The sequence below is a fragment of the Acomys russatus genome, chromosome 5, assembly GCF_903995435.1.
Source record: "Acomys russatus chromosome 5, mAcoRus1.1, whole genome shotgun sequence".
Taxonomy (NCBI): domain Eukaryota; kingdom Metazoa; phylum Chordata; class Mammalia; order Rodentia; family Muridae; genus Acomys; species Acomys russatus.
In genome coordinates this window covers 635,178-647,569 of record NC_067141.1, presented here as the reverse complement: position 1 = coordinate 647,569, position 12,392 = coordinate 635,178, and the positions used below count along the sequence as shown (strand labels likewise).

At 43.1% G+C, this 12,392-nt stretch overlaps 1 protein-coding gene across 1 annotated transcript in view; it reads left to right on the top strand.

Moving 5' to 3' along the window:
• The first annotated feature begins 1,385 nt into the window (after nt 1–1,385).
• Dnah3 (dynein axonemal heavy chain 3) overlaps nt 1,386–12,392 on the top strand; it is a 170,208-nt gene continuing 159,201 nt past the window's right edge. The window contains 4 exon segments of the mRNA XM_051145144.1: nt 1,386–1,918; nt 6,832–6,936; nt 7,464–7,686; nt 12,302–12,374. Of these exon segments, the coding sequence (XP_051001101.1) occupies nt 1,889–1,918; nt 6,832–6,936; nt 7,464–7,686; nt 12,302–12,374 (431 nt within the window). The 5' untranslated portion in view covers nt 1,386–1,888.

The window sequence follows — 12,392 nt, the reverse complement described above, 5'->3', positions numbered from 1 at the left end:
GCCCAGGAAGCCATGGGCTCATCAGCACTGTGCTAGTCTCTACTCTTCGCACACACGGACGATAGTCTCAGATGTACAACCCAGTGACACAAAGGGCTGACTCTGTATGCTTTGTGTGTGAGCTGGGCAGCAGAGCTGGACCTTGTATGCGCTAGGCAAGTGTTCTACTGGGCTTGAACCACTTCCCAGACCTGCTATATACTTTATGGTAAAAGAAATTAACATAAGGAATGAGGAATGTCGGAGGAACGTTGGGTTATTTTGATGTACAGGGAGCAGAACCTTGAGCATAAAGTGTGAAAAAAGAAACTGATGTGCGTGGTGCTTTTAAAGGGGGCTGAAAAAAACGTTTATGCCCTGGGCAAACAAAAAACAATTCATGTTGTATCCACTCTGATTGAGAAAAGCCAATGTTGGAAAACTATGTGTAATTGTTTTGGTTTCCTTGTGCACAATATAGGAGCATCATGGAATTAGGGGAAAACTAGACGAAGAAGCAGGCGCGCACCATGCTGAAACAGCTTAATGCACCTACTTCGGTTTTAAAAGAATTTTGAAAGCAGCCATATGATAAGTGCTTTGAATGCTGGGGTGGTAATGAATCTTGGGGACTTCTTGTGAGAATATATGTGCTTGTGTGCCTGTGACTATCATATTGGTGGTAGCATTCATAAAGAGCCTGTTGCATGGAGTGAAAAAAACTGTCCCAAACTGTCCAGGACAGAGAAAGTTCTCAAGATGCAATACTACAGTGTGGAAAGTGGGGAAGAGCTAAGGGTGCAGCCTGGTTGGTAGAATATTTGCCCATCATGCACTGGGCTGGTTTCCAGTATCCCAGTGGTCCACACCTGTAACCCCAGCTCTCAGGAGGTGGAAGCAAATGATTGTAAGTTCAAGGTTTTCTTCAGGCCCTGTCTCAAAGTGTGTGTGTGTGTGTGTGTGTGTGTGTGTGTGTGTGTGTGTGTGTGTAAATGTCCTAGGAAAATTAGGACTTATTAAACCCTCAAACAAACCTGACGGGGTGGGTGCTCACAATATTTCCCCCCAAAATACCATGGGATTTAAACATGAAAACTGACAGATTCACTTGAAGATATAAAGGGATTTGCTCAAGCTGCACATCACTTAGTTGGAAGTGCAGGGTCTAGTTAGGCCACTTCAACTCAACACCTGCCTGGGCCTTTAGACCTCTCTCAGGGCAAGATCTCATGATACATTCCTGAGCCATTACCAAACACCTCCATCCCCCTTCTGTCAGTAACACTTCCTGCTGCTCAGCTCGGCCTCCTACAAAGGGAGCCAGCAGGTCAAGCCCAGTCTTGTGCTTAAGCATAGAAGAGGCACCTCCTCTTAGCAACAGACGCTAAAGCCTGGTTACCCACCACTGGGCCTGGGTGCATGCTCCATTACTGCTAAAGCTTCTCAGGGAAACGGGAGAGGAGTCTAGAGGGGAGAGGGTGTTATCTAGGATAGCAAGCCTCCCTTCTGTATATTAATATGTAGTCATGTTTCAGTTATGTCCTTTGCAGAGACTTCAGTGCGTTCTGGGAAGGTCCAAGAAATCTGCTGAAGGGAAAAGAAGAACAAATAGTGCAAGCAGCGGGGACTAGAGCATCCTGCAGAGCGCCATGCTACCTCTTCATCCTGTGTCCTTTCCTCCTCTGCCATTCTGCCAGGGAATGGCCCCGGATACCAAAGTCTATGACCTCAGAGAGACAGCTTTGTGTCAGAGCTTTCAGAGTGTCTTGAGAGTTCCGCTGCTGGTGTCACCCCCAACTCTGCTCTAAGGCATCCCAGAGTTCAAAGCAGCTGCATGGGAGAGACTGATCCTCAGAGGAACTGAGAACTCCTTATTCTTTCTTTCATAGGTACAATCAGAACAGGCACCATGAGCTCCACCGATTGCTCATCGCAGAAGGTGGGTGTGACGTTTAAGGCGTGTTTTCCTGTACTTGTGTCTTCAACATGTAGACAATTGAGAGTGTGTGGGAGGAGGGATACTTCCCACAGAAGTTAGACTCCTTTGGCCTGGAAAGCATGTTTTTAATTTTACTCTGAAATGGTAGAAGTACGAACTGCTGTCCTTTCCCTTCCTCTCCAATGCCACTAGAGCACATACTCAGCAGGCAGGTCTCACTTTTGCCTGCGCATCAGAGTATTCGGGGCCATTTTCTGACATAGTTATGGGGCTGAGGAAATAATGGCTCAGTGGATACGAGCTCCTGCTGCATGAGGACTTGAATTCATAACGCAACTCCTGTGATAAAATGGGCACAGAATCGTACAGCTATAAGTCCAGCACTGCATGGGGCGTGAGAATCGGAGACAGGGGACTCACTGAGGCTTGCTGGCTACCAGTCTTGTTCTAGGCTTGGTGATAAACTCAGTCTCAAAGGGAATAGACTGACACTTGACATCTCTAATTTCTGCCCATGCATGGGTATGCACACCTGAGCATACATTACTAATTAAAATAACTTTTAAGTTATAAAATATAGTCTCAGGCATAGAGGTACATGCCTGTACTCTCACCCCTGGGGAGGAGGGGTGAAGGCAGGAAGACTGTGCATTCCAGTGCAATCTAGACTATATGATCTCAAAGTAACAATAAGAACCTTATCAGAAATCAGAGCCTTAGCCTGGCATGGTGGCACAAGCCTTTAATCCCAGCACTCGGGAGGCAGAGGCAGGCGGATCACTGTGAGTTCAAGGCCAGCCTGGTCTACAAGGCAAGTCCAGGACAGCCAAGGCTACACAGAGAAACCCTGTCTCAAAAAACCAAAAAAAAAGAAAGAAAGAAGGAAAGAAATAAAAAGAGAAAAAGAAAAAGAAGGAAGGAAAGAAAGAAAGAGAAAGAAATCAGAGCCCTGGCCCTCACCCTCAAAGACTTTGATCCAGATTTGTAGTGTCATGGTGGAGTGCCAAGAGCTCTATTTTTAACACAGGCTGGAATGAATCTAGCATAGCAGATCCATGCAAGCCATGGTGTGCAATCAGAAATACACAGTCTGTACTGGTTTCTGACAGTAGTCTCAGCACTTGGGAAGCCGAGCAGCTGAGACCAGCCTGAGGTACACAGCAGACTCCACCTTAAAAACAAGCAAATCACCAAACACACTGCACCAAAACAATACTTCTTTTACTCAATCCAGGTTCAAGAATCTTGGGAGAAAAAACTAAGATGCCAAGACCTACTGGGTTGTCACTTTAAGTACCCAGAGAAGCATTTAAAGTAGACACTTTATAAAAGTAGATCTATTACGTATCCAAGCCCATGCTCTGAAATTAAAATTCCCTAGAATTTACCAAACAAGACTTTCATGTTGTTAGCAAACTATTTGGTGTAGCAAGGACACCATTATAAGAGTCTCCACCTACTCACATGAGGAATTCTCCCTCAGAGGATTCTTGGCCAGAATCTGTCAGGAAAACCCGCTACTGCGCTGCAGAATGGATCCATCCTGTGTGTGCTGACTGATCACCATGTTCCTGTCCTGCAGGCTTCTCTGTGGGTGTCTTAGTCTGTGCCCAGGAACCAGCTTAACTAAGACTGTGTTTCTGTAGAGGTCCTCGTGTTCCGCAAACTGCTCAATGTTTGCTTTGTTCATTAGCCCTAGAAATGGCTTCTCTGTCTGCTTGTGGGATATGCTGTCTCTGTTCTCTGTCCTGAGCTTTCTGAGTCATCTATCTGTCTTTGTGTCTATCACTAAACTGACCCTTTCTCAGGTTGGAAACACAGATGTATAATTTAGTGTGCCCCACACCTCAAAGAATCTATAGGTTCTGGCAACCAAGAAGTCCAAGTTAGACACAGGGTTCCCACTGATGTCACTGAGATGCCTTCTCCTTCTGATGTCTTTGATGGCATCTGTTTTGCTATTTTAAGACACACATTCCCCCACGCCAGGCAGAGATGACTGTTGGGAGTTCTGGGCATAAGCTGCCTCTCAGTTAATGACACTAATAACAAAAGGTGAGCCTTCCTCTGCAGCTCTGGCAAAATCAGGCGGGAGTACTCTGATCAAATGCTTGCCTCACAAATCATCCTCTAGCTAATCATCGTGGATAGGAAGATGGGGCCATGATTGGTCCCATGCCTAGAGCCAGAGGCTAGGATCAGCCACAATGTGCCACATGGATTGAAACTGGAGTAGAGCAGGCTTTCCCACCAAGACTATATTCTGTTTTCTTTTGGTGGGAGGGTTAACTTCCCACGTGCTATTGGCACTGAAATCAGGTTTACCCCATGGTAAAGAGACACACAACCATTACTAAGACCCTCTCCCAGAAATTGTTGCCATCCTTCCTGACTCCACAAGGTCAGGGCTTGTGGCTTTAACTGCTCATTCCTGTTCTAGATGTAACTTACGATGTTCTCGTTTGGTGGTGTTTGTTGCTCTTTTAATGAAGTTTTTGTTTAAAACAGATTTTAAAATCTAGGCCAAAAGAGAGATTTCCACTGATCACAAATTCTTCATGCATGCAAAGACACAATGCAGACAGCCCTAACCTATTCATTGCTACATGCCTTATAGCTGGGGCCTTGAAAGAAGTAATGAATGTCTTCATGTCCCTGAAAGTACCTTTGCCAGACTCTTCTTTGGATGGTATTGTACCTTCTTAAGATGATGAGATTCCTTTCCAGTTAATTCTGGGATTTCTTTCCCTTTTTGTTCCCCTTGTTGATGCAGATCTGGCATGGATTTTAGTCGTAGAAGAGGGGATTCTTGGAGATAACTGGCTAGCTCACAGAGCCTTGAGATTGAAGCCAAGAACAAAGAGGCAGTCAGTGATTGAGATGAGCATAGGAAAGCTGAGTGTGATGGTTTATGATTGGAACCCTGACACTTAACTTTGAGTTTGAGACCAGCTTGGGTTGTGAACCCTGCCTCCAAAAAGCAGTCATTCAACAACAACAGCTGGTATTCCAAGTTCTGTAAGATGAAAATAACAAGGTCATTGGTTCTCAAGAACATCAGGTTTGGTGTAGGGGTCAAGCGGCCCTACTCTTAAGTATCCATTGGCCAACCATTGGTAGCAGCCTTCAAAGAAACACTGAATTAGGCTGTGAGATCAGTGAACCCATTCTATGTTTTCAAAGATCTTAAGCTTAAAGCACATCTATGATCATAGTTTTCCTAGTCTCACTTAATTTTGAGGCCCATGACCTTCCTAGAGTAATTTGCAATGTTAGGGATTCCTGACATTTCTGGGCTGAAAGGTGATGCACATTAAAAAGCCACTGCCCTAGAAGACAGGTCTGCCTCTTTTGTGTCTGTGGCATGGTACTTACCATTCTGGGTCTTGGTCTGATCAGCTAGAATGGGCTACCAAAAAAAAAAAAAAAAAAAAAAAAAAAAAAAGTCTTTAAGGTTGTGCATGCCTGACATACAATCATGTGGAGTTTGGGTAGACATCATTGCTTATTTAATGATACAGTAGCTACCCAGCAGTTAGTGGGGTTAGGGGTTACCACTGAGGAGCTAGCCTTGGTGATTCATGGCTAATAGGGAGTCCTATGCCCCTCTTCCACCCTCAGCCTGCATCAGCAATCTTGCATGCCATAATTTTCAGACCTCTATGCCTGTGTCTCATCTTACACCAGAGCTAATTAATCCAAGTGTCACATTCTAAGGCTGAAGTCAGTCTACCAGCACAAAAATCCTTCAAATCATCTTGAAAGTGAAGAACAGCAGATCCTCCCCATCAATGCATCATTTTCTGCCCCCGCCCCCCAGTGGTGGAACGAATTGGAGTCTATCACAGCTTCAGATGAAATGTTTGACTTGAGTAAAGGGGCTGAGTCTTCAGCAAAACCTCATGTAATGCTGTACAGCCTCCAGCCAACTCCAGCTCTGTTGAGGAGAGGCACATGAGAACTGACAGTGACTATGGGAGATGAAAGTTTATGCCCACCTGAAGCTCATACCCAGTGTGTACTCACTGATGAAAGCATGACTCCCACCCCATGTTTCTCACAGGGATCACAGAGAGTTGCTTACATGCTTGTTAAACAGCATAAGATGCTAAACCATTGCCTGGGTATGATTTTTAATCAAAACCTTGTATATGGGAAATGCAAGAGCCAACTTTTAAAAGCTATCCACTTTGGGGACCTGACAAGGTGGCTTATCAGGTCAAGGAGTTCGTCTTGCAAGCCTGGTGACATGGGTTCAATCCCCCAAACCTACATAAAAGTGAAAAAAGAGAGTCAATTCCATAAAATTGTCTACTGATTTACAATACAAGACACATAATGGCACATACACCCACAGCCAAATCATGCATACACTCACACACACACACACACACACACCATGCACACACCATTCATATACTCAATAATAGTAATACTAATAAATGAATAAATGAATAAAAATTAAAAAGAGTTCACTTTTAACCCTACCCATGGTTGGGTAGGAGACACACTCAAAAAGTAGGCTATTCCTTGGAGTAAGAAAATAAACAGAGCCAAGTGTGGTGGCGCACGCCTTTAATCCCAGCACTCGGGAGGCAGAGGCAGGCGGATTTCTGTGGTCTACACAGTGAGTCCAGGACAACCAAGGCTATGCAGAGAAACCCTGTCTTGAAAAACAAAAAACAAAGAAAGAAAATAAACAGATTGTCTATAGAGGAAAGCCTAGGAGGAGGTGTTGGACAAGACACAGGCTGGTGGTTTAAACATGAAAGCATTTATGTATAATGAATGCAGAGGCCTGCGCAGAACTGTGTGCATAAAACAACTGGGAATCTCTGCAGTTCTCACCCTCTCCAGTGGCCCAAAAAGCTCTCCCAATTCCTAAAGAGTGCCTTCCTTTCCGTTTCCCACAGCTTGACAAGCGTGACTCCATACACCACATGAGCCACTCCCAGGCGCGGCCAGAGCTGCCCCCTCTGCCCGTGTCTGCAAATGAGGAGCCATCTGAAGTCTATGAGGTTAGTACCCATACTGCCTGCTTCTCCTGGGGGAAAAGATCTGAGGACCATACCTCTTCTGTGGAGATATTCCTTGGGATCTAGTGAATTCTAACAGTCTTGGGAAGTGGTATTAACCGCTTGTGCCATTTTGTCATTAGAAGACATTGCAGCAGTATGAGACTGAACACTGAAAGTTTGAATGAAGATGTGTTTGCATCTGACCTTACCATTTATTTACCCGTTGTGTTATAGAAACTCCATTTCAGCATCTTCACTTGTAAAATAAGAGTAGTTATATGCCTCTTACCATGTCCGTAAGGAATAAAAGTGTACTGTCACCTAACTCTTGGCTGTTGAATGCCAGCTTGGCTTCATAAATCTTCCACTGGCCAAAGAACTATCCAAACACAAAGTATTTCCCTAAAGTGTGTGGAAGGTAGAAACACGGCATGCAGCACATGAAACTCACCTCTGTGGGAGCAGAGCTGAGGCTCACACAGATAGATATCTCTGACTGTGTCTCCTCTCCTTTATTCCCCTCGCAGACTGTCATGTCGCACAGCTTCTACCCCCCTCTGATGCAACGCACAGCCTGGACCTTGGCTGTGCCCTTCAAAGAACAGGACCACCACCGTGGACCCAGTGACTCCATTGGCAACAACTATTCCTTGATGGCCCAGGACATGAAACTGAAAGATCTGCTGAAGGTCTACCAACCAGTCACCATCAATGTTCCTAGGGATAAGACCAGTCCAGGGCTGCCATTAGGTACTTGTGACAACATGGTATCTTTTGTGAAGAATGGGGCTGTGAAGTGAAACTTCTACTCCTGGATTTTCATCCTGGTTCTGCCCTTGGTTGAACCTCACCTTAGCTAGCTTCTTAGAGCCCTACTTTAACCACTATGAAGTAGAAGTTGCTATAATGGCTAAGGTGTGCAGCACTGTTTAGTGTACTTACACTACTGATGGCTACATCACAGATTAACCCAAAATGCCATGATTTAAAGCAAATGCTGTTCATCATCTCCCTGTTTCTACAGGTCAGATCTCTGTAATTGGTTTAATTGGGTAGTTCAAGCTCAAGATTTCTCACAATCATGCAACCAAGGTGGCAACTAATACAGCCATCCAAATAAACAGAAAGGATTCTCTTCGAGGCTTGTGCACACTCTTGAGCTCTTCCTGGCTGTTGGTCATCAGTATCAGTGCCTTGCCACATGGCCTCTGCATAGGATAGCTTATACCATGGCTTCTGACTTCATGAGAATCAATGAAAGATGGAGCAAGACAGAGCCCACACATCAGAAACCACAAAATATTTTGAAAATTAACCTTCAACTGGTGTCTTATCATTTTTACCATAGTCTGTCTGTTAAAAATGAATCACCAGGTCCAGCTCATGTGAAAGTCATATCAGGGAGTGGGGACCATGATAGGTATACATTTTGGAAACCGTTTACCACAGTGTCTTATGAACATTAACTTATTTTATCCCACCAAATATACATATATTTGCTTACAGAACCCTTTTGTAATTTTTGTTAGAAGCACTCTGGAGTTGCTCAGTCTGTCTTAAATCCTTTCTTATTTTCTGTTTTCCCCTCTGTGATATAAGTGAATTTCTCAGCTGTTATCTTCCAACTCACTAATTTTCTTTTCGACTCTACTCAATACTGACTACATAATATCTAAAAAGTACTTTGTTTTTGCTTGTTTTGTTGGTTGGTGTTTGTGCATGTCCTAGTCTTATTTTCGTTGCTGTGATAAAGCACCCTGAACAAAAGAACTTAAGGTAGGAAAAGGCTTATTTGGCTTATAATCCGGATTACAGACCATTGTGGTTGGGAAGTCAAGGCAGCAACTAAGAGCATCACATTCACAGTCAGAACAAAGAGAGAATAACCATGGACCATTGCCTGCTACACACTCAGCTTTCTCTACTCTTATACAGGTCAGGATCTATCCCGTCTACCTTCAGGGATGGTCTTCCTACCCTAGTTAACAATCAAGACCATCCCCCACAGACAAGTCCACAGGCCAGCCTGATATTAGATAAGTCCTCCCAGGTGATTCTCTGTCATGTCAAGTTGACTGCTAATACCAACCAGCAGGGATAGCAACGTCTTTCTATTTTCAGATTTCTAATAGGTTCTATCGTGATTTTTCCTAATTTCTTATTCCACTTTTATGGTCCTAGCCCTGTGAATATCATCTGCAGGGATGCTTGAAGTAGTCCTCATCAGCATTGCCTGTTGATGGAATGCACATGTGTATCTCTAAGATGTTATCTTTGCACATTCATGCTGCAAGGATACAGAGCAAACATTAAATGCCCAGTGTATGAGGTCACACCCTGAAACTTGAGCTTGATGTTCTAATTGCTAATACCATGATTCATGTTTATGTCTGTTTGAGTTTCCATAACAAAATACGCAGTCTGGGTAACTTACAAACAACACAGTCTGGAAATTGGAAAATCTAAGTTAAAAAAAAAAAAAGAAAGAAAAGAAAAGAAAAGAAAGAAAGAAAGGAAAAAAAGAAAAAGAAAAAAAAACAACCAACAAATTAGTATTTGAAGAGGGTTCGTTCTGGTTTTAAAAATCGCTGTATTCTTTTTTTTTTTTTTTTTTTTTTAATATTATGTATACAATGCTCTGCCTGCATGTACACCCTCAGGCCAGAAGAGGGCATATTATCACATTATCAGATGGTTGTGAGCCACCATGTGGTTGCTGGGAATTGAACTCTGGAAGAGCAGTCAGTGCTCTTAACCTCTGTGTCATCCCTCCTGTCCTTTTATTAAACTTTTAAAATACATTTCGATCATGTGCCATCCTCCAACACCTTCCAGATCCTTTCTACCTTCCTACCCATCCAACTCTTTGTTCTCTTTCTATCAAAAAAACAAAAACAAAGAAAAAAATAAAACAGAAACAATAAAACAAAAAGCACACACAGTGTGCACATACAACAACAACAGCAAAAATAAAAAAAAATAAAAATCATGGAGTCTGTTTTGTGTTGGCTAGCTACTCCTGGGCATAGAGTTTGGAGTGTGGTTTATATACCCAGTAACACTCCATTGTAGAAAACCAGTTTTCCCTTTCCTAGCAACTATCGATTGCAAATGGATTCTTGATAGAGTGGGACCCTGGTTCCACTTCCCCTTCTTAGTGCTGGGATTTTTCTGGCTTAAACCTATATATAGGTCTTGTGTGTGCTGTCACAGACCCCATGAGTTTATATGTACATCAGTCTTGTGTCTGGAAGATGCTATTTCTTGGTGTGTCATCCATCACTTCTGGCTCTTATAATCTTTCAGGCTCCTCTTTAACCTAGATCCCTGATCCCTGAGGATAGGGGTCTGATTAAAACAACCCATTTAGGACCGAGTGTTCTAAAGTTTCTCACTCTTCTTACATTGTCCAGATGTGAGTCTCTGTATTAATTGCCACCTAGTGCAAGAAGAAGCTTATCTGATGAGGGTTGAGAAAGGCCCTCATCTATGGGCATAGCAGTATGTCATTAGAAGTCTTTTTATTGCTATGTTCCTTTAGCACAATAATAGTAGGTTTCCCCCTAAGGCCCATGACCTAGCTAGTCTTGGGTTCTTGGCCACAGTAGCAGTGTCAGGTAAGGGTTCCATCTCACGGAGTGGACCTTAAGTCCATTTTTAAGAGGTGGTTGGTTAAGCTATGTGTACTGGTGCATGCCTTTAATCCAAGCACTCAGGGAGGCAGAGGCAGAGGCGGGCTGATCAATCAGTGGGAATTCGAGGCCAGCCTTGTCTACAAAGTGAGTCCAGGTCCACCAAAGCTACACAGAGAAACCCTGTCTCAAAAAGCAAAACAAACAAACAAACAAACAAAACCAAAACAAAACAGACAAAAAAGTGGTTGGTTATTCCTGTAACATTTGTGCCATCATTACACCAGCATGTCTTGCTGGCGGGTTTCTGTTGAATGCCACAAAGTTTATAGCTAGATGACATTATTTTCTCCTTCAGTGGCATGCAGCACCATGAACACGAGTCAGTAGGGGCTAATCTTCTCATTGGTCAACAGCTTCATTTCTCCATATTTGGTGACATAAGTAAGTGGCGTCCTCAGCAATGAGGCTTTACCTTTGGGTTGTGGAGAATAACTGGTAGCTTTGGCAATAGCCTGCACTATCTGGAGGAGTGGTCTATAGGACTCCTTTGGTTGAAAACCCAACAAGGTACAATCCATTCCTAGCATCGTAAGTTTTATTTGTGACTGAGGAGGTCTAGTTGGAGCGTTGTCTCCTCATTATAAGGTGACTCCTTTTAAACGTATTTCATAGCTAATTTAGGAAGCTCCTACAGTAGTCAGTTTCCATGTAGCCTTTCAAAGGTCCATTAGTGTTGTCCCCACCCACATTCCCTCCTTTACCATGCCTTCCCATCCCATTCCTGATTTACTCCTTCTATTCTAGCTTCCTATTCATCTCTTTATAGCACTGTCTTCTTCTTCTTTCTTGAAAGATGCCCTGCTCCTTCTGTGTCCTACTAGCTACCTAACCTCTGTGGTTATTTGGATATAAACACAAGTATTGGAACTTCAGAGCTAATATACACATATAAAAGAAAGAATGCAATGTTTATCTGCTTGTGTCTGGGCTACCTCACTCAGGATCACTGTTTCCAGCTCTATACAGAGGTGGCTATGTTCTCACAGCAGATTTTTATGTTGGAAGAAATCTTAGGACCTCTTGGAGAGCTCTTTTTTGTAAGGGAATCTAATTCCCAATTCTCTAACAGTGTCATTTTAGTATGAGCATGTCCTTAACATTGCTATGCTATATTTAATTTCCTCAGGCTAATGCCTTTAGCAAGCCATGGCCTCTAGCTAAAATTTACTAAAATTGTTTTTTTACCAAATACTGAATTTATCTGTAGTTATCTTCTATTTGTTGCAAATGAATTTGCAGCTAAAATATACTCATTATAGATTATACTGTTTTTTAAATTTGTGAATGTCATATAAATTTCCTTTTAAAAAATCCACTGAGTATAAAAGCCTGAGTCTACTTTATGACAAATATTAAATAATAATATGACTGATGCTTAGAAAATAGAACATACAGTGTTGGGCTGTGAATCGAGGAGAAAATTGTTAGTGGTTGTTAAATGTTTGGGTGAAAGAAAGCCACACTCACATCCCTGTTTTAGAACTGGGAAGCTGATACCAGGAGTAATTAAGTGACTTCTTTAGAGCTACACAGATAACCGGAGCCCACATTTCTACCTCACCATACTCTACCATGTCCCCTCCCCTTGTTCTCCAAGACCATCCCCAACGGTCACATGCCTGCAGATAGAGAATGGCTCACAGCTGCCCACCCTTTCTTTACTCTCACAGGACCTAAAGCCTCGTCAGAGCCCTCCAAGAAGAAAATGAAGTTCTCCTTCAAAGTCAAGGAGGATGCCACCGGGTAAGGTGTCACTGTAGG